At 42.1% G+C, this 22,489-nt stretch overlaps 2 protein-coding genes across 2 annotated transcripts; both read right to left on the bottom strand.

Annotated features, from left to right (window-relative positions):
- Window positions 1–250: 250 nt before the first annotated feature.
- RPS5 (ribosomal protein S5) lies at window positions 251–5,615 on the bottom strand. Its single transcript, XM_060759263.2, has 6 exons — window positions 5,508–5,615; window positions 2,913–3,018; window positions 2,546–2,755; window positions 899–1,027; window positions 713–811; window positions 251–371 (listed from the first exon to the last, which is right to left on the bottom strand). The coding sequence occupies exons 2-6, from the start codon at window positions 3,015–3,017 to the stop codon at window positions 303–305; spliced, it is 612 nt and encodes a 203-aa protein (XP_060615246.1). The 5' UTR covers window position 3,018; window positions 5,508–5,615; the 3' UTR covers window positions 251–302.
- Window positions 5,616–9,343: 3,728 nt separating this feature from the next.
- On the bottom strand, window positions 9,344–20,645 carry TEKTL1 (tektin like 1). The gene is made up of 7 exons (XM_060759262.2): window positions 20,100–20,645; window positions 17,359–17,463; window positions 14,927–15,125; window positions 13,495–13,661; window positions 11,109–11,204; window positions 10,834–10,947; window positions 9,344–9,582 (listed from the first exon to the last, which is right to left on the bottom strand). Exons 1-7 carry the CDS (start codon window positions 20,643–20,645, stop codon window positions 9,382–9,384), a joined length of 1,428 nt encoding a protein of 475 aa, XP_060615245.2. The 3' UTR covers window positions 9,344–9,381.
- Window positions 20,646–22,489: the final 1,844 nt, after the last annotated feature.

Raw genomic sequence — 22,489 nt, 5'->3', positions numbered from 1 at the left:
CTCCTGCCAGACATGATATTGCAGATACCTATCAGACTCCCACCTGAACATCCAAATTTGGGGCATGCACCCTGCCCACATTTCTCCAACTGAACCAAAAGAAGTACACATTCCCCATCATTGACTCATCTTTCAAAACTCAGCTGATTGGGAGAAGGCAACCCAAACAACACAAGCATCCATCTCAAGAGATAATGCACTTCAGACAGTCATAATCTGAGGAAATAAGTTGCAGCCCACCAAGAAAGAAAACAGTATGAAAACCAATGATTTATTTGCTTTGATCCTCTAAGCTTGAGCTCTTAACGGTTGGATTTGGCCACACGTTCCAGCTCGTCCTTCTTCTTGATGGCATAGGAGTTAGATGAACCCTAGAAATTAGAAGGAACGGTGAGACTCTTCCTCAAAAACAAATTCCGAAGGTCAACCTACAGTGATCTGGTCAAAGATCCCCCCCCCCCCCCACCCAAATTTCAGGAACATGTTTGCGTCAAACTCTAGTCCTGACCAGGATTAGCACGTTGGCACCAATTCCGAAAGCCCTGTTACTAGCCTTTCTGTGTAAGGGTTTTCCCTACATTAAATAAGACCAAAATGAGTTATTCGTGAAGCCCTAGCACCCTTTAATATCTAACCTTCGAGATTTCCCCAAACACAAAATCCATTACCCACCACCCCATCCAAGATTATCTTTCTATTGGTGAATCCTCACCTTAGCAGCATTGATCAGCTCATCTGCAAGGCACTCCGCTATGGTCTTAATGTTCCTGAAGGCAGCCTCACGGGCCCCAGTGCAGAGCAACCAGATTGCCTACAAGGAGACACACAGAGACCAGTTAAGTTGGGAAGAAGAATCGCTTGGATCAACACTAATTCTCTATTCTGTAATAGGCCATACCTGATTGACGCGGCGCAGTGGTGACACATCCACAGCCTGCCTCCTCACTGTGCCAGCTCGACCAATACGGGTGGAGTCTTCACGAGGACCGCTGTTGATGATGGCATTCACAAGGACTTGCAAGGGGTTCTACAACCAAGATTATGGCAGGTTAAGGTCATAAACATATGCTATTCTGGGGAGGAACACACAATTTTTACAATGTCCAATGGCTCCTAAAAAGAGTGCTAGAGTCACACTACAGGTCCAATTACCTTATCGGTTAAATGGGCATACTCTGTATCAGTAAACAGCTACCACCACCACCACCACCATCATCACTGCAGCCAATGGTATTCTGATAGTTAACTAAAATTAAGAGTTGGATGTGTCCCTACAGACAGTGACACTGTTGTAACACTCAACTATTTTATAGTTGGGTTGCTGTGAGTTTTTCATAGCTACTGGAACGTGGCCATACAACTTTAAAATCTCACAGCAACCTAGTGATTCCAGACATGAAAGCCTTCCGACACCATATTCTGCTGTAATTTTAGTGAGGCAGACAGCTATCAAAGTATAAAGATGCATCTAGAAATCAAAGTTCACCAGTTCAAAGGACTGAAAAGCCTTGTCTGCTCCTGCATAAATCCTATAAACAATGTACCAAAGCATACAAATCCTAGTCAAATTATCTCATCCCCCATAATAAAAAACACACATTATGAACAGTCTACCGTCGTATTCCATGCATACTTTGTACCATAATTTCCCAGTTCAAGCTCTGATCCAATGCAGCATGACAGACTGCATTGTGATAAACCAGGTACTTAAAATATCCAGAGTCAGATGAGACATCAGACTGCAACATTTTTCTTGACTTGACAGCTCATCAATATTGACCAGCAAATGTTTTTTAAAAATTAAGTCTTAGAACATGGGTTTACGCCCTTTCTACAACACTGATATTCTATGTATTAGTCCATTCACAACCATGTTACTTGGTACCTCTGACAAACAAACAAAATAATAATTTTAAAAAAACTTTATTATTATATCCCGCCACCAGCTCCCCAAAGGGACTTGAAGCAACTTACATGGGGACCAAGCCCAACAGAAACAGAAATAAAATATAACATAAATTTAAATATATTGCATTTCAATAATTAAAACAATAAAACCAAACAAGAGGCATAATCAAAACATAAGAACAATAACCATCAACTAGTAGCTGAGAACAAATCTAGCTGATTTGTTTGACAGAAGTATTTGTCAAACATCTGCTTGAGATATTTGTGTGTGACCTTCTAGCTTTCCTTTTCTAAGCTGACTGGGATCCATGATATTAATGTCTCATCAAAATAACACTACACAACTTCAGGTGAATTTAGCATTAGTATTAATGAAAAACAATACTGGACTTGAGAAAGATGGAATCCTTCATCTTCTATGCTGCAAAAATATGACATACATGCTGCTAGAATATGACTCAAGCAGCAATTTCTTCCTTGAGAAGAACATGTTTGCTGTGCATCAACTGTTTGTTTTTCAGTAGCTTGGTACTACTTCTTCCCCTGTTGTCCATGATCAAAAATCCAGTTCCCCAGTTGTCTATCTGATTCATGTCAAGTTTCTTTGGCTAAACGTGTGCCACTTTCTGAAACTCACCTCTCCTGTGAGTAGATGGATGATCTCAAATGCATGCTTGATAATGCGCACAGTCATAAGCTTTTTCCCATTGTTGCGTCCATGCATCATCATGGAGTTGGTGAGGCGCTCCACAATGGGGCATTGGGCTTTGCGGAAGCGCTTGGCAGCATATCGACCAGCACTGTGGGGCAAATACTTGGCGTATTTCTCCTTCACAGCAATGTAATCCTGGAGATGCACAAGGAAAAATCCAGACATCAGGGGAGAGAAATCTTAAGAAGCAGATGATACATACCATTCACATTCATCTACAAACCCAGACAGAAGACATCCCTGATCTGCAGCTCCTTCCACAGACTTGTCTCCATTTCTTGCGTTTCCATACCTGCAATGAGATGTCACTGATTTGGACATCATCTGTGCTCCATTTGCCAAAGAGCTTGATATCAGGGGTCTCTGCCACAGCAGGGGCTGTCTCCCACTCAGTCATTCTGCAGAAGGAATAAAGAGCTCTCAGATCCGGTATGTACCTAAATTTATTCCCAAAAGCATAGTCATCAATCTCATCTGCTTCCCTTTCTGCATAAGTGAGGAAGTGTGTGAAAAATAGCCTCTTCATCCTTTCCAGATACTTTGGAAGCAGCAGAAAACAATTTTAAGTGCCAGATAATTACTCTGCCCCCATATACACTGACCATTTAATGCAATGTGAAGCAAGTGTCAAACTGTGGTGGCCAGACAACAAACCCCCACAAAAGGTATGAAAGAAAACCGTTAATGTGAATCGATGTTTTGTGGTTTCTATAATCACAATCTGAGCCTCAAATTGGTTCCAGAATTTCCTATAAATACCAGCACAGCAAAACAATTTTCTTCAATAACAGTTTGAAACAGCATTAAATAGTCGGTGTAGATAGGGCCATAGTCTGGGGTAGTGGTTCCCAAACGTTGTTCCTCCCAAAGTATCTGGCAATTGGCCAAAGTGGCTAAGGCTGCTGGAAGTTGAAGTTCAAAACACCTGGATGACCAAGGTCTGGGAATACCATAACTGCTCAGGAGGCTGTATTTATTACACAGATAGGCTACAAATTCATTCCTTGTAATGGAGTCTAGTTTAAAGCCAGAAAGAGTGAATATACCAAAGAGTTGCTTACTAAATTCTGGCATGTTACCTGCATAAATAGAGGTAACAAGCAAACAGAAATACCATATACTAATTCATTCAAATCTGAGTCACCTGACTAGCTGGTACTCACTGATAACACTGGCCCTCAAATGGTACATGCTTTATTAAGAAAGGCTACAATGCCCCTTCTAAGACAGGGATGAGGAAACGATTACCCTAAATGTATTTTCGAAGGCTTTAATGGCCGGAATCACTGGGTTGTTGTAGATGTTTACCTCTAGAACATGGCCATATAGCCCAAAAAAACCCACAACAACCTACCCTAAATGTGTGATTACATCCCAACTTCTGTCAGTCCCTAGGTCCATCTACCTACTGAATTTCTGAAGTCTGACACCACTTTCGCTGCCATGTACCATGAAATCTTTGCATTTGTAGGAACCCAGAACCCTTTTGCGGAGAAGGCTAAAGACCCTCTAATTCGGTGGTTCGCAACCTGTGTGACCCCAGGTGTTTGGGCCTATAACTCCCAGAACTCCCAGTTGGTTTACCAGCTGTTAGGAGTTGAAGGCCAAAACATCTGGGGATCCACAGGTTGAAAACCACTAAATGACAGCTCCCAGGATGTCACAGCATTGAGCCACGGAAGTGAAAGTGATGTCAAACTTCAGGTGCATCATTAGACCGGTTGGCTAATGATAGAAATACAGTTCAACTACATCTGGCGACTAGTAGGTTCACTACCCCTTCTAGGGTGGGATTTGTCAATCGAGCTATATGGAATCTACATGTTCAGTGGATACATATACAGGTTGATCATCCCTTGCCCAGAATCCCAAAATAATAGGGCTCAGGTTGCATTGCATTCCAGGAAATGGTCTGTAGTTTGCTTTGTATATAATGGTTGCTTTCTGGTGGCTCAACATACAAAAGTTTTGTTTCATGCACAAAATTACTTTAAAATACTGTGCATAAAATTAATGAACACAAATAAATATTACATTTAGACCTAAAACCCACTTCCAATATATTTCATGAAGCAATTATTGCAAGCATTCCAAAACTGGTGGGGGGGGGGGGGGGCTGTGCTCAAAGTGCTTTTGGTTCCAGGATTGGTTAAGGGGTACTCGAACTGTATGATGTTTAGAGCAGACCATCAAGCTGACATTATTGCCTGTTTAACTCCATTTTGCTCTTTTCCCTTTGAAAGCGTATAGATGTAAGAAATTCACAAAAACAACCATTATATACAGAGCAAACTACAGACCATCTGCTGGAATGCAATGCAACCTGAGCCTTGCCACATGAACAATGGAGGGCCTTCTTGCAGCAACACCAGAGGCGCTCCAAGTGGCCAGATACTGGTTAAAGGACATTTACTCAACTACCAAGCTTGCAAACTTTGTGTTTTGTATGTATGTTTGTTAAAAATGCAATACAACTGTTTGGTTTGCTCCTGACACTATAAATAAATAAGAGAGCAAATGAAAGGAGGCTGTAGAATTACTTAAGTTTGCCACCACTTTAACTGCCATGACTCCATGCTATGGAATCTTGGGAGTTGTGGTTTGGTGAAGCACCAGCACTCTTTGTCAGAGATGGCTAAAGGCCTAGTAAAAGCACAACTCCCAGGGTTCCTTAGCACTGAGCCATGGCGGTTAACGTGGTATCAAGCTGTATTGAGGCTACAGGGTGGGTGCACCCTCCATTACTGGGGCCTACCAGCCTCATGCCATGATAAAAGGCCTATCTCCTTCTCCTCCTCCCCTTCCTATCCTTCGCCTGTTCCTTAATGCTCCAGAGTGAACAGGCCTCATCCCTCCAGCCCTCTTCCAGCCCCCGGCAAAGGCTCACATGGAGGAGGACTTCGGCTCCCCTCTCGCTTGCTCCAGCGGAAAAGGACCTCGCGCGGGGTTACCCAGAGTCTTATCCACGGGCTAAGAACTTCCGGCGCAGTGGTGCGCATGCGCGACTTGCACTCATGCACTCTTCCTCCCCACGTTCTGCTTGCCGGAGGAACTCGTCTTGGACACTTTGCGCGTGCGCAGTTCTCACCTGCTCTGCTCTAGGACGAAGGTCTCGCGAGGCTTCTCTTGTGGTTCGCGGCTCTCGCGGCTTCCTTTTCAAAATGGTGGCTGGGAGCAGAAAGCGAGTGCGGCTGAAGAGGCGGCGGCGCTGCTTTTTTTGGTCTCAGGAGAGTTTTTTTGAACAGGTTAACCATGGACAACTTTGAGAGCCCATTAACACCTGTACTTTCAATGTACTGGGCAGACCTTTTGTTTCATGTCACGATTATTCAAAGCGTGGGACAAAATTACCTTGAGGTTTTGTCTCTAAAGCAGGCCTGGGCCAACTTGGGCCCTCTACGTGTTTTGGGCTTCAACTCCCACAATTTCCCTTTCTTAGGAAGGGGCCTGAGGCTGTTAGGAATTGTGGGAGTTGAACTTCAAACCACCCAGAGGACCCAAGTTGGTCCAGGCTTGCTTTAGAGACAAAACCTCAAGGTAATTTTGTCCAGGAAGGAGCCTGAGGCTGTTAGGAATTGTGGGAGTTGAAGTCCAAAACAGCTGGAGGCCCAAGTTGACCCAGGCCTTCTTTAGAGACAAAGCCTCAAGGTAATTATGTCCAGGAAGGGGCCTGAGGCTGTTAGGAATTGTGGGAGTTGAAGTCCAAAACACCCAAAGGACCCAAGTTGGTCCAGGCCTGCTTTAGAGACAAAACCTCAAGGTAATTATGTCCAGGAAGGAGCCTGAGGCTGTTAGGAATTGTGGGAGTTGAAGTCCAAAACACCCAAAGGACCCAAGTTGGTCCAGGCCTGCTTTAGAGACAAAACCTCAAGGTAATTATGTCCAGGAAGGAGCCTGAGGCTGTTAGGAATTGTGGGAGTTGAAGTCCAAAACACCCAAAGGACCCAAGTTGGTCCAGGCCTGCTTTAGAGACAAAACCTCAAGGTAATTATGTCCAGGAAGGGGCATGAGGCTGTTAGGAATTGTGGGAGTTGAAGTCCAAAACACCTAGAGGGCCCAAGTTTTTTTTATTTATTTCCTATATTTCTACCCCGCCCTTCTCCCCCCAAAAGGGGACTCAGGGTGGCCTAACAAAAGCATCATACGATGCTAGCATCATAAAAACAACCACAGTACAATCAAAATATTAAAAATTAAAACAATTAATTAAGACACAAGTTGGCCCAGGCCTGATCGCAGACTCCTGAAAGGAGACTCCATCACGCTCCGAGGCAACATATTCCATTTCTAAACAGCTCTTGCCATCAAGAAATTCTTATTAGACAATTCCCTGGACAGCTGGCTCAGCTAGTTCCTAAATCCGTCCTCGCACTTTACTACCGTAGAATCTAAAGTTAAAATGATCCTTTCTAAATTGCTCTTATCCTTATTGCTACTATAAGATCTATGCACTTTGTTCACTTGCCCTTCATCTTAAATTGTTGTACACCAGCCCACCCACATCAAGACTTGAATAATACTATGGGTTGTTGTTTTTGATGTTTGTTTAATATTCTGTTATAATGTTGTTTTATGTTGTTTTTATACCGATGTCATGTATTTAAAATATGCCATTTTTTTAACTCTGTTGGTTGGGCATGGCCCTCTGTAAGCCACCCCGAGTCCCTTCGGGGAGATGGAGTTGGGGTATAAGAATAAAATTATTATTATTATTATTATTATTATTATTATTATTATTATTATTTGAAACACAACAAGATGAGTCCACAGCAGACAAGATCACTCTGCTGGCTGTTGTATTGGATCATATTATTTGCCGATACATCACACTTCCCAAGTGTGATGTATCGGCAAATAATGCATGCAGATCCCAGTAAGTTGGCCTTCTGCAGCTGGCCGATGGTAATCTTGTCAGCGCTGATTCTGTTTAAATGCAAACCAAGGTCTTTAGGCACTGCACCCAGTGTGCCGATCACCACTGGGACCACCTTGGCTGGCTTGTGCCAGAGTCTTTGCAGTTCGATCTTTAAATCCTCATATCGTGTCAGCTTTTCCAGTTGCAATCCTGCTGTCACCTGGGATTGCAACATCAACAATCCATACTTTGTTTTATAACACGATCATAAATTATTGGCATCTCTTTTCCTGTTGTTTGAATCCCATGCTCTATTGTGTCCTAATCCCTAGAGCCGCAGAGAACATGTTTACCCCCTCCTCTATTTCTGATGGAAAAGAGGGACTCTACTTCACTTACTACTGAGGGCCCTTTCACACAGCCTTATATCCCAGAATATCAAGACAGAAAACCTCACATGATTTGAGTGTGGACTCAAAGCAGATATTGTAGGATTTTCTGCCTTGATATTCTGGGATATAGAGCTATTTGGAAGGGCCTTCAGACCTGATGCAAGTAAGAGGATTTTAATTTGGGTTATCAGACTGATAAATATGCTGTACCAGGGATGGGATCTTAATGTTTCATGTGTCTTCCTTCAGTTCCTAGTTTGCCTTCTAGTCACATTTTGTATTCACAATGAATTAATTGCATTATTTACATTTAGCACAGTTCCTACCACAGTTTCCCTTCTCTTTTTTATTGGCCTAAATGAAATTATTCAGCAGGTGTGTGTTTTATTCTAAAATGTTATCCATATACTATATGCACTTTTAATGTGACAGATTACAAAATCTTCATGGAGCCTAATTGAACAGCCAAAGTGGAAAAGACAGAGCTCCCTCCAGGTTTGAGTGAACCCTTTCTATAATAATGAGAGTAATTCTAGAGCAGTGGTTCCCATCCTGTATCATGAATGCAGAACACTTGTATGTTCTGGTATTGTCCTGAAGCTGATATGCAATGCGCTCTACGTGGGGCTGCCCTTGAAGACGGCTCGGAAACTTCAATTGGTCCAGCGGGCAGCAGCCAGGATGCTAACTGGGGCTCATTATCAAGAGAGGTCTACCCCTCTGTTTAAGGAGCTCCACTGGCTGCCATTTATTTTCCGAGCCCAATTCAAGGTGCAGGTGCTCACCTACAAAGCCCTAAACGGTTTGGGACCACCCTACCTGCGTGACCGCATCACCATCTACGAACCCACACGCTCGCTCCGGTCATCTGGGGAGGCCCTGCTCGTGATCCCACCCACATCGCAAGCGCGCTTGGTGGGGACACGGGACAGGGCCTTCTCTGTGGCGGCCCCCCGACTTTGGAACGCCCTTCCAAAAGATCTCCGACAAGCCCCTACTCTAGCTGTTTTCAGAAGGAATTTAAAAACTTGGCTGTTCCGTTGTGCCTTCTCAGACTAGGAATCCCCACCCCAAGTCCTAGTAGCACCTTAGCATAGCTAATCGTCGCTGCACACCGCACTTTTAATCCTACGTGCCTCCTGCCATTTCAGCACTTTTAACCCTTGTACCCCATTGCGCCGACCGAACCAGTTTTTAATAATGTCTTGATGTACTGCCATTGTCGTTATTTTGCTTATTGTTTTGATTTGCTTTGCTATTGTTGTGTTATGTTTCCTATTGTATTGTGTTTTGAGGCTTCGGCCTGTGTAAGCCGCATCGAGTCCTTCGGGAGATGCTAGCGGGGTACAAATAAAGTTAATAATAATAATAATAATGCTTGAATCTCCAGGCAGGTTACTATGCTCTGGTTAGGGACACTATATTGCATAGTCTGTTATAGGAAGAAATAGTTCCAAGCCACTCTAGGATGTCCAATTCTTTATTTTTAATGCTCTCTCTGTTCATTTGCTATGTTAGGTGTAGACCAGTTCAAGAGTCTCTTTCATGGTAGTACGAGGGTGCATGCGGCGCTCCCGCAGCCGTTTAATACTGCCATCAACTTCAAAGCCCGTCTGCTTCTCATGAATGCAATCTCGCAAGTAACGTCGGGTGGCTTTTAGGTGTGCAATATTGTCATCCGTATCTGCTATGGAGCGATCTAACTGTGCAGTGGACTGAGGAGGAAAATAACCAGAGAAGGAGGAGGAGTTACTAAATAATTGGATGCCAAAGAAAACACCAGCTTTGGGTGACTTATATCAGGTTAACGCTTGGGCTTTTGTTTGTTTAGCAAATTTTTATAGCAATTTCAGCTTAGTTATAGAACAGATCTTACTGATCACACTTACCTTTACTTCTTAATAAGCACGCACAGAATTGGATTCTTAAATTGCAATCTTTGTACTTAAGTGTGGCCTGCCCTTCACATAGCACACATTAACTATATACAACAGTGGTTCTCAACCTGGGGTCCCCAGATGTTTTTGGCCTTCAACTCCCAGAAATCCTAACAGCGGTAAACTGGCTGGGATTTCTGGGAGTTGTAGGCCAAAAACATCTGGGGACCCCAGGTTGAGAACCACTGATATACAACATAGCCCAAGTCTGGGAAGTTTCAAAGTTGGAAAGCAGTTACTGAGAAGGTACTTTCTCTCATTTCCACTAGTCTAGGAAGATTTATTGAGAATTCTCAGCTCCAGAGCATTGCCAAATTACAAATTCCAGGATTGCAAAGGATGTTGCCATGGCAGTTAAAATAGAAATAACCATGAAATAAGAGTGTGGTGTGGAAGGGGCAATGGATACCATAACTTTTGTCCTGTTCGACTTCCCCTACATTTGTAACCCTAGGCATCGCTGCCACCATATTAAGAAATTTTGTTATTTAAAGCTAAATCTTTTATACATATTTTTAAAATATGCAAACCATCTACTAAAGATACCAGAAAACCTGGTATTTCAATTTTCTCTAGTTATTTTCCATTTGTGCATTCTCGGTTTTAGATACCTACTTGGTACCATCACCTGAAACAGAACTAGCAAGAGGGCTTTGCCTGGGACCTTGGAGAATCACCATTACTTAGCTCTAGACTACGATACTTAGTTGACCAATATGACAACTCACAGGTCTTTGCCTAGCTTTATAATAGAGGTTATGGTTTGTATAAATCCATACTGAGGATTTGGTTTTCTTAATTAACCTGCCACTAATTCCCTGAAAATTATCACTATTGGGCAAAGTGAAGCAAGCAGTGGTTCTGAATAAAGAATCTTATATCTCCTTTAACTTCTCTTGCACCAGTTAGGGAGATGTCAACAATACTCTGTGGAGTTGCACTTGCCATCAGTACTCCCTGTTAGGCAAGGATGCTGCCATGTTTCATGGCAATCAAACCCACTCAGAAGTCATGGTGCCTAACTTTTACCTGGTTGAGGATTGCAGCTTCAGGGAGCTGTGTTCCCACATGCCTTTGGAACACCTGCACCACTGGCCGTGTCAACTTCTCCCGTGTTTCCAGATACTTGCTACTCACAGGGCCCTATGAAGATCAAAAAATGGTTTAGATTCTGGATGTGAAGAGAAAAAAAGAAAGAGTTAGGAATGAGTTTCTTCCTCAGTTGATTCCCAAGCAAACAAAGTGGGAGAAGGTAGAATGTGGGGAATTGAAGCTCCCTTACCCCCTCAATCCTCAGAACTTACCAAAGCCATTCCCCGGGTGATACACATCTCATGCTGAAAACGTTTGCAGCGGTGCAGGGTGCTACGTGTGCCTGCCAGAGTCATGTCCAGCCGTTCCTGCCACAAACAGGAAATCAGATTTGTTAGTATCACACAAACAGGCATATACATTCGTGTGTGTATGTGTCCTTTGTACTAAAACTAGGAATAATGAAGGATGCGCTGCATTTTTGGAGGAGGTTTTGTCCTTTTGGCAGCCTAACAGCCCAAGAAGCTATATAAGAATAAAGTTTTGGTTCCACACTTTTGGAGTTAGCTCTAATCCTAAATATCCTGCCTGCCATGTCATGTGGCTCTCCAGATGTTTGACTTTCTTTTTTTTTGTTGTGTCCGGAGCAACTTGAGAAACTGCAAGTCGCTTCTGGTGTGAGAGAATTGGCCGTCTGCAAGGATGTTGCCCAGGGGATGCTAGGATGTTTTGATGTTTTTACCATCCTTGTGGAAGGCTTCTCTCATGTCCCTGCATGAAGAGCTGGAGCTGATAAGAGGGAGCTCATCCGCATTCTCCCCGGATTCAAACCTGCAACCTGTCGGTCTTCAGTCCTGCTGGCACAGAGGTTTAAACCTCTCTACCACCAGGGGCTCTCCGATGTTTGACTACAACTCCTATATTCCTCATAATTTGACATTCCAACTAGAGCTGATGGAAGTTATGATACACTAATGTTTGGAAGGCTGCAGTTTGCTCTCTTCAGTCAGGATAGTTGTTTTTGAATTTCGATTGTAAGATTTTGGATATGATGTCCGACTTTGAAATGTCCTTTGAGCTTTCCCCAACCTCAGAGCAACAAGTGCTTTGAAGGCAACTATTAGGCTGGTCTGGCCCTTGGTGAAAATTAGTTTGACACCCCTGATCTAGAAGATATAGGAAGAAAAATTGAGAAAGAGGAAATGGAATAAAAAGTGCCTGTTGTAAATCTAAAAAAGTACTACAATTATCATGTGGTTAGGACCCTGATTAGAGATAGCATAGTCAAACCAAAATAAAGGTCTGTGGCAGTGTCAGTAGATACTTTCATCACATTACAATCTGCAGAGTCTAATCAGAATGAGAACCAAAGTATCCTTTTCCACACCATATTCCTAAGTTATCTTCATCAATGCTGCATACCTATGTAATTCAGAAACTATGGTGACAGCACAAGAGGATAAGGTACAAACCCCCAAGAGTGTGAAAACCAGTGAATATATGTTCTGCAAACAACAGCAATGGCCTAACTAACTTCTGCTGCCAGTATAGTAGGAAGTAAGTATGTGCACAAAAAATGTATGTGTGGAATCCTGATTTCCATCCACATCAAGAGGGAAGACATGAAAGACCAGACATAGTAAATAGCTTCACCATGTGCTTCATTAGATATTTGTGAGGTATTGAGCCTCATGAATACATACGCTGAGGCCTAATTTTAATTTATTTTAATTATTAATTAATTATATATTACTTCATTTCTAGCCCATTTTTCTTCCAATAGAGACAGCGCAACTAATGATAACATGACACAACCCAATAAAATGTAAAGCAAGGCAAAAACAAAATTTTTAGAACAAATATTTGTGTCACCTTGGCACTGGAACACCATTTTAGTGCCAATCAGTGTTTTGCTTGTCCATACAAGAATGGCTTTGATTATAGATTATCAATCATCAGAAGAGGGTATCAGAAAACATCCTTTTTAGATTTCAACTGACAGAATTCCTTCAGAGGAATGCTGGTAGTAAAAGTTAAAAAAAGTAACTTTTCCTAGTTCTGCTTGAGAAAAAAAACGGAGTGGGGGATTTTAGGAACTGGCACTACAGTTGGGCCATTGCTTTTAGTGACAGTCCCTTAACACATGGCACTGTGCATCCTGTTACCGGTTTGTCTCCCCTCTACAGGAGGGGAGAAAATCTACAGGATTTTCCAATCTTTAATTTATTCATTAGTTAAATGAGTGACAGGTAAAATCTGTCAATAGCTTCTAGTCCCATAATGTTCATATCTTCTACCTTGGTGAAATAGGTCCATTCCGCTTTTGTGTTGGCCTACCAGCAGTAAAGTGAAGTCAGGGGGCAGGATTCTCCTCGCTATTCCCAAGTTGGCTATATAGCTTCTCTTGTATATTTTACTTTTCTACTTACATTTTTGTTTTCAAACGCTGGAATTGAGCAATTGTGAAAAAATATTTAAAAGTTATGTAACTAGTAGTGTGGGGAGGCAGGATTATGAGGGTGTTTGGACGTACAAATGCAGGACTACAAATAGCGCTAATGAAGAGATGTGCTATATAGAGTGCTCAATTCTATTAGCAATAAAGCAACTGTAGTATAATACCAAGTTCGTGAGATCAAGTCTTTTGTTTCCCATTACCTTGTGAGTCAGTGTCTCTTCTCTTTTGCCTGCCAGGCTGTTATCAATGTAGCAGTGAGTTGCATATCGGATTTCCCGTGCCTCGTCAATGGCCTTTTGCACCTCAACTAATACATCCTTGGTGAGGAAGGTGAGGCGCCGGGACTCTTCTACAGCTGCTGCACACTCTAGACGGCAGAGATAGGGAAAGCGAGAGGAGATATGAACTCTTCTTAAATATGTTTTAGTTGGTTGAAATATATCACACCTCAGTGTCTGTTGGGGTTTTTTCATTAATTTATTTTATTTTTACCAATGGACTATACTCTGACATGTTGCCATTAAACGATCTACTCTTTTAAGAAATCTGACTTCAGTTGACTCAACTGCTTTTGCTGAACTATAATATACTTTGGTCATGTTTGATGTGCCACCCATTCTTCTTTTCTTTTATGCCATATAATTCCCTCTGTTGATATTCAAACATAATGCCTTGTGAGGAGACCATGCAATATGAGGAGTGCCTTAGAATCATATTGAAAGAGACCTCGTGGGCAATCCAGTTCAACCATCTGCCAAGAAGCAGGACAATCGCATTCAAAGCACCCCCAACAAATGGCCATCCAGCCTCTGTTTAAAAGCTTCCATAGAAGGAGCCTCCCCCACACTTTGGGGTAGAGAGTTCCACTGCTGAACAGCTCTCATAGATAGGAAGTTCTTCCTAATGTTCAGGTGGAATCTCCTTTCCTGTAGTTTGAAGCTGGGTATGTTTAGCCTTCAGAAGAGAGACATGATAGCCGTGTATAAATATGTGAAAGGGTGTCATTAAGTAGTGGGAGGAGGCTTGTTTTCTGCTGCCCTGGAAACTAGGACTCGGAGCAATGGGTTCAAATTACAGGAGAGGAGATTCCACATGAACATTATTAGGAAGAACTTCTTGACTATAAGTGCTGTTCAGAAGTGGAACTCTCTGCCTCAAAGTGTGGTGGGAGCTCTTTCCTTGAAAGCTTTTAAACAGACTGGATGGCCATCTCTCAGGAGTATTTTGTGCTTTTCCTGCATGGCAGAGGGTTGGACTGGATGGTCCATGTGGTGTCTTCCAACTCTTAGTCTATGATTCTATGAAATTTACAAATAAACATAAATAATGCCCAAAACTACATTTTGGGATACTTCTGTGTGTTAGCCAAGCTCTACAATCGCTTTCTTCTGTCTGCTCTCAAGAAGACAGGCCTGACATCTAAATTATACTGCAAAAAAGACTTCAGCAACTCCCTCCCCCCCCCCCCCCAATGTATCTTTGTATTAAATTTTTATAGTAAACGTTGTGAGCAGCTTTAGGATGCAGCAATCTGTTCTCAGTTGTGGCAGTGGGGCATTCCTTCCATTCTTATGAATTTGCCATTTCTAATGTTATTTTTAGAGGTATGTGGGCACCAAACAGTTTTTGTACCTGGCGTGAAGGGTCCAACAGGATCAGGTATGGGTGTCTCATTTCGCTCTACCCAGGGGGACGAGGGTCGGCTCAGTCCAAGCCAGGAGTCTCGCCCTGCCCCTAAAAGAACCATCCGCAGAGGCTGAGGAACAAGGTCAAGCACCTGGCCACGTTCGCCACACAAGGTGTTCAGGTTTTCCCTGCATTTGCCCAGTGCCTGTAGCAAGTAGGACAGTTGTGAGGGAGGAGGCAACGCGAAGAGGAACATGTTTTCATCTTCCACATTCTGTGCCCCAATAAATCGAAGTTTTGGATCGGAAATAGTCCATGAGGCTACAGCAGAAGAAGATTGGATACAGGTGGATTATCTCCATATATCACCCAGTTCTCCAACTACCTTGTAGTTGCTCTGCTCCTAGAATAACCTCCTGCTCGAGACCTCCCGTGCTCTCTCATGAGATTATCAGATTTTGGATCATTCCCAGATTTCCCAACTACGGTCAGTCCTCTGTATCCACAGGTTCAGCATTCATGGATTCAACCAACTCAAAAATACTTGGGGGGGAAATCCAAAAGCAAGCCCTTATTATATAAAATGTCCCATGTTATAGAAGGGGCTGTACTTTATTGCACTATTGTCTATTATGGAACTTGAGTATTCATGGTATCCACATGAGATTCTAGAAACAAACCCCAGCAGATATCAAGGACCCACTGTACACTCATCTTCTCCTTTCCCTAGTCCAGAGCTTTCCAAACTGTGTGTCATCTGCAGTGTGTTGCATGTCAAGCAAACATAATGAGAAACTTCTGAGTCTATGTGAAATAAGCAATAAATCACATATTTTTAAAAATATAAATGAAAGGTTTCTATGAGATATATTGTGACCCCATACATATTGTCATAATTTATGTATGTGTCTATTTCTCATAAAGGGTTAGTTTAATCTCCAATTTTCTAGTAAAATTGAACAATTATGTCGTGAAATGATGCATGTCTAAAAAGTGTCACCAAGGCCCCTACCACATAGCTGTATAAAATCCACATTGCACTTAATTATATGCTAGTATGGACTCAGATAACCCAGTTCAAAGCAGATATTGTGGATTATCTGCCTTGATATTCTGGGTTATATGATTGTGTGGAAGGGTCCCAACATGAAATGTTTGGAAAGCTCTGTCTTATCCTCTTCCTCCTTTTCAGAATTTTTAGTTCTTCTGGCTATATCTGCCTTCTCTCACTTACCTTATCCTTTCATCTACTTTCTACTAAATTCATTCTATCTCCTTAACCCATTCCCAAAGAAAACCTTGAAACTGAGATGTTAGATTCTTAGCATCTGAAAGCTATATATTTAACATCCTTATCATGTCCCCTTCTCCCAACATTTGGCTATTGGTAGTGTTATTATGACTGTAATTATTATGGTTTTGGGGTTAGGGAGGATTTCACAGTCTGTTAAAAGGAAAAAGAAAATGTGGGCAATGAATGAGATTAGTTAATAGAAGTAAACGGTAAAAACAGAAATTTAGAAAAGATTTTTCTTTGGAAAATTTCATTGGATTTGATTATGACTCCCTAGTGTTAAAATCGGTGCTTGTAAAAATTGTGAAAGTAGACTTAGAAATTTATTTATTTATTAACTTTAGGGCAACATTGGGAAAACATAAGTCCTAATCAAATCATTTTCACCCATTTAAAATAGTTTGTGCATGTAATTTGAATTATATCTCTAAGCAATTTTTAACAATGCATGAGATATAATGAGATAGGAGTAACATCATCAGGGGCCTACCTATAAGAATATTTGGTATTGCCTGTGCTATATTTGAGGTTATGGTAGGAAACAGAAGAGAAGTATGCAGGATGCTCTGGTAAGGTTAAAAAAAGGTAAAAACTTACTTTTATTGCTGCAGGTAAAACATCTGAGATAAAAGAGTAGACAGACAAAAGAAAATTACCTAATTTCAGTAGAAGAGTCCCTAATGCTGACTGTCATGTCAGTGCATAAGGCAGCTTAAGATCTAATGGTGCTCCTGTCTAAAACAAAGGGCAATAAAGCATAAAAGACTTCTGAGAAGGGGGGGGGGGGGGTGCTCTCTACATGCAATAAGGAAGGAAAACATTTTTAGTTACATTGATAAACAGAGCTGGAAAACAAGACAGAAGGCATGCACCACAATCTTCTCTCTGTCCTTAATTGCTCTTTATACAAGTGTTGATACTTCCAACACTAGCCCTAGGTTTCAGGTTTAGCCGCTGGATACTCCGGTCCTATGATGCTTCAGATAAGGCAGTCCTACCCAGTCTAACATTGTCCCTTGATGTCAAGATAACCTCTTTGGCCCACTTTGCCTTTTACTGCTTTCCCCTAGTTTATTGTGGTGGGTTTGTCTCATTGCCTGTATGAATTCTAGCGAGGGGATCTTATCCATGCCTTATTTCCTACCTTAAGATGTTCTCCTGACGATGCCATCATTTTTTCCAGTTTGGCTTTCAATTTCAGGAACTCCACCCGCTCCCATTTCATCAACCCATCCACCTTGTCTGGTATCTATCCAATGGGAAGAGGAACACATGTGCAGTGAAGGTTACATAAGTAAAACTATTGTAAACTGGTTTTTACATATTGGGATTGTTGGGGAAAATGGGAGAGTTGGGATATCAAACAATTTATACAAAAATCCTAATACAGGACATAATTGGTTATCAATACTTCCTAGAATGCCTGGACAACAGGAATAGGTCTTGGCAAATCATATGCATACTAGCATCCTCTTTGGGGAAATTCCCGTTCTAAAAATGCTAATCTGATTATCAAATAAGGAGAAAAAGTATTGGTTCTTCCTCTATAAATAGAGGTCATATGGTATATTAGGTAGGAATGTTGGACCAGGGCTTCAAAGATCTAGTCTTTAATCTCCACTGAGTTAGTTTTTGTGAGACTAAAGTGGTGAACAAAGCAGTGGCATCCGGTGGATCTCCCATTCCAGACCAGACCCCAATATTGCAGCTAAAATAACAAAATTTTACAAATTCAAACAAAACACAACAGGAACGAAAATAACAGGGCTTGCTTGCAGCATGAACAGATGAAACCACATGATTTGAAGCATCAGTGCACATGGGTAATAATGACAGCTCTGGAGCACATGGACATTTTTCAATTTGAAAAGTAAATCTTCATAGAGTTGTTAGCCATTTGGTTCCAGGATATTGATATAGTACATAGAAGCTACAGCTGGGGTTACAATTTTTTTGTTGTACTTAATACGTAATTACAGGAATATTTTTATTTAAAATATTAAATTTCTTGTGAAACATTTCACACAAAATTTATAGACAGTAATTTTAGTATCATCACTTCTGATGGTGCCGCCCACTGTGATTTGCACTCCCAACCTAGTGATACCACTGGAGCAACTGTGATCTAGAGAGGCAGAGACAAAGAAGGGCAGAAAGGCCAACTTTGATTTAACACCAGTGATTTCAGTACATTTTTACTGCTGCTTCTTATGAACAAGATCTGTAAAACTTGTTCTGCAAGTTTGCTACAAAACCTGGCTGTGAATGGCATTTCTGGCCTCTGTCCGGCATCGCCAGTAACACACCTTCCTCATGTAGGGTGATGAAATTAAAAAAGCGTCCTAACTATTAATCAGGCCAAGGAGATAGATAGTGAGGAGGTGAGGAGGATAAAGCTGCTCTCTGCTTCATGGCCAATGATTTTTCTAGATGGCCTCTAAAACAAGTAAGGGAGAAAATTGCAACAACCAACAAATTAAATATTCTTTTAGCCTCCTAGGATTAACACTCATAGCATATACTTTGGGCAGCATCATACAAACATAAGAAAAAGCGCAATGGTTTTACTTTCAATGCTTCAGTCTCCAGTTTAATAGAAATTAAGCTTTTGAAGACACCTTATTCCCCCACAGGAACCTCGGTGGTGCAGCAGGTTATACCACTGAGCTGCTGAACTTGCAGACCAAAAGGTCAGCGGTTCGAATCCAGGGAGCGATGTGAGCTGTTGTTACGCCCATCTTCTGCCAATCTAGCAGTTCGAAAACATGCAAATGTGAGTAGATCAATAGGTATCACTTCAGCGGGAAAATAATGGCGTTCCATTCAGTCATGCCGGCCACGTGGCCTTGGAAGCGTTTACGGACAATGCCGGCTCTTCAGCTTAGAAATGGCAATGAGCACCACCCCACAGAGTCAGACATGACTAGACTTAATGTTATGGGGAAATCTTTACCTTTTTATTCTCCCACAATTCCAGTGGCTCCCAAATTTTCTCGCAAAGAAGCTCCCAGTCGTTTCTGATCATTTTTTCAACTCAAATAACAAAGCATCTCCATATCTCCAGCAACCATTAATAACCCCCAGACATAAATGGGCAAGATGGTCCAAGTGAAAGGAATAAAAACAAAACCTTGAGGGTATATTAGAATATTATTCAACACTGCTTTAACTGCCACGACTCAATACTATGGAGTCCTACAGTTTGTTGTTTTTATCAGCACTTTTTATCAGAGGAAGCTAAAGATCTTGTAAAACTAAAACTCCTGTGATTCCCTAGCATTGAATCATGACAGTTAAAGTGGCACCAAACTGCAGTAATTCTACAGTGTAAATGAGATACTGATGTGGAACTTGTTTCCCATTCCAGGGACACTTCTGCACAATATTCTCTCAATACTTCTACAAAAGCCTTTTTGTTGAGTTAATGTTATACACACCCAGCGTTGATGATGTTGATATAACCCCTCTGAACAGCTGTGTGAAAAAGCCTTCCTTGGATCCAGTTACTACCCAATTAAAAATTTCATCTACTAGCCAATGTGTCAGAACAATTTCAGAAGCTCTTGGACAAGTCAGATTCTCTAGACTGATTTCAGATTATGTTCAGGCCAGATGTGGGACATAATCAACCTTGGATGACCTGATGCTTATTTTTTTTTAGCTGGTAGTTTCATTTTTATTGCACACCACATTGAGAATTTTTAAAATAAAAAGTGATATAGAAATGCACACAGATGAACAAAAGTGCTTCAAGTGTGTATGTGTCTCTTGCCCTGCGATACCTTCTGTTCATTAAGATTTGCTACACTTCTGTTTTGAATTTAGCTAGTGGTTAGTTGGCAAAGGGTTAGAGTTAGGGTATAATAAGGGTAACAAAGAACTCACCTTCTCTGATTCTGGCCGGTGTTCCCGGATGGCTTGGCTTTGCTTGTTAGTGATGAGACCCTGGCGGATCTTATCCAGCGTCGAGTCAAGCTGCTCTCTTAGGTGCATCAGCCTTTTGAACTGCTCATTGATTTCAATGATGGCCTGGCGCAGACGGCTCACCACCAGCCGTGTTGCCCTGACATATTGGGCCACATATTCATTGTTCTTCATGGTACTGAAGTCTCGGCAGCAAGGCAAAGCTATTTTGGAGATCCAAGGAGGAGGTTTGACTTTGCTCTTCCACAGAGTCACCCCTGGCCCTTCTGGGGGCTTCGTCTTCACCTCTCCAGTTGCTAAGACATCTAACTTGAACTTCCAGGCATCTTTCCTAACCTTGCGTTCGTATGGTGTCTCCTCAGGCAGGCCGGCTGGACACCAAAGCTCAAGGGCTTCCTTCCCACAGCGCTTCGTCAGGCTGCCGGTCTGTTGCACTGTTGCAAGGGTGTCCTTGTGCCATTTCTCAGCACCTACCTTACCTGTCAGCAGGTGAGCAGGGGGTCCCATGGCTTTGACTGGGCTGCTGCTACCAGGGGAGAAGAGCAAATATCACACCACGGCCCTGCAGTGAATTAATGGAACTGGATTCTTCTATAGAGCTGACTGAAGCAAAGCAGGCAAGTGATGAAGACATGGAGGAAACTGTGATAAAAAAAGCAGAGATTTGAGATGAGCATCTGGGAAAACAAACAGCTTAGACCTCCTGAAACTGATCCTTTGACTTGTTAAGATGTTTTGCCTCGTATGGTTTGAATTTTAGTAGGAACTAGGAATTTCTGCTCTAGACCAGTGTTCCTCAAACTGATGGTTCATAAACTTGAGCAGTCCACAATAATATTCAAAGTTTCTAGCAGCCTTAGGCAAAATCCTTTAAAGACAAACTAAGTGCTAATGAGGAAAAACTCAAATCGTTCATATTAATCTTCTGTTTTTCCACTTTTTTTGCTTCTTTTAAAATCCCCGATGTCTTTCTCCTGTGATATTTTCATCATCATCACGCTATCATTGGCTGAGTATGATTGTGTTCCAAGGGTAGAGTCTTGGCAGGGTGTACATAAGTGACCGTATTTTGTATGCCGCTCTGCGTCCCCCCTTCAGGGTGAGAAGGGTGGTATATAATGTTGTAAGCAAATAAATAAATAAATAATAGTTTAGACAGTTTTTTAAAAGAGTATTTGGTATGTTTTTTCCAATGGTTTTATCTTTGTATTGTTTTAAATAGTTTTTATTTTTGCACTGGTCAGGAAGCAATAGTGCATGTGTGCATGCATGCATATTTATATATAGGCAAGAAGGAAGTATTTGATGGCAACAGGGAGAAATATGATACTGGATCTTGGCATATTAGAAGATAAATGGCAGTGCCCATCTCAGAGATAAACACTGACACTCCTAGTTGATGACTTCAGTGGGGAAGAGTTTAACTTAGGTAAAGGTATAGGTTTCCCCTTGACATTAAGTGTAGTCATCTCCGACTCTAAGGATGGTGCTCATCTCCATTTCTAAGCCGAAGAGCCAGCGTTGTCCGTAGACAACTCCAAGGTCATGTGGCCAGCATGACTGCATGGAGCGCAGTTACCTTCCTGCAAAAGCCATACTTTTTTTTTTTGGTCAGTTGCTCCTGTTGTGAGAGAATTGGCTGTCTGCAAGGACGTTGCCCAGGGGATGCCCGGATGATTTGATGTTTTTATCATCCTTGTGGGAGGCTTCTCTCATGTCCCCACATGAGGAGCTGGAGCTGATAGAGGGAGCTCATCCGCCTCTCCCCGGATTCGAACCTGTGACCTGTCGGTCTTCAATCCTGCCGGCACAGGGCTTTAACCCACTGCGCCACCGGGGGCTCCTGAAGCCATACTGGTTGATCTACTCACACTTGCATGGTTTCAAACTGCTAGATTGGCAGAAGCTGGGCTTAACAGCAGGAGCTCACCCTACTCCCTGGATTCAAACTGCCAACCTTTCAGTCCGCAAGTCAAGCAGCTCTGTGGTTTAACCCACTGTGCCACCAGTTTAACTTATTCCACATTTTTAAAAAAATCAATGTTTGCTAAAAGTACTGTAGATTTGGGTGACTGGCTTTCATCTGAGCAGGTGCATATGGACGGAGAGTCTCATTTCAAACTATAATTTGTGCTACAGCAAAATTCAGGGGATGTGAAAATATAGTTTGCAGTCAATGATATTCAAATTTCATATGTTGAAATAGAAATGTTTGCCTACTGAGTTTTGGCCATGTATTTCCCCTCCCCAAATTCAGACTGGAATTGCTTTTTTTTTTTCCCCTCCTCGAAAGCCACTCCCTGCTCCCCTGCCAAGCCCAACCCTGAGGACTACGCTGAGACAGGCCCACA

The sequence above is a fragment of the Anolis sagrei genome, chromosome 2 (genome assembly GCF_037176765.1).
Source record: "Anolis sagrei isolate rAnoSag1 chromosome 2, rAnoSag1.mat, whole genome shotgun sequence".
NCBI lineage: Eukaryota > Metazoa > Chordata > Lepidosauria > Squamata > Dactyloidae > Anolis > Anolis sagrei.
The sequence above is the reverse complement of the archived record's forward strand: the minus strand, read 5'-3'. Positions and strand labels throughout refer to the sequence as shown.

Coding starts and splice junctions, on each gene's coding strand:
- RPS5 (XM_060759263.2), bottom strand. CDS start 3,017: ATGACTGAGTGGGAGACAGCCCCTGCTGTGGCAGAGACCCCTGATATC. Junction 2,756..2,912: donor TCAGTGACATCTCATTGCAG/GTATGGAAACGC, acceptor GTGCATCTCCAG/GATTACATTGCTGTGAAGGA. Junction 1,028..2,545: donor TCCATCTACTCACAGGAGAG/GTGAGTTTCAGA, acceptor TCTTGGTTGTAG/AACCCCTTGCAAGTCCTTGT.
- TEKTL1 (XM_060759262.2), bottom strand. CDS start 20,645: ATGGGACCCCCTGCTCACCTGCTGACAGGTAAGGTAGGTGCTGAGAAA. Junction 17,464..20,099: donor ACCGGCCAGAATCAGAGAAG/GTGAGTTCTTTG, acceptor CCCATTGGATAG/ATACCAGACAAGGTGGATGG. Junction 9,583..10,833: donor AAGCTGCAATCCTCAACCAG/GTAAAAGTTAGG, acceptor TTTCCTCCTCAG/TCCACTGCACAGTTAGATCG.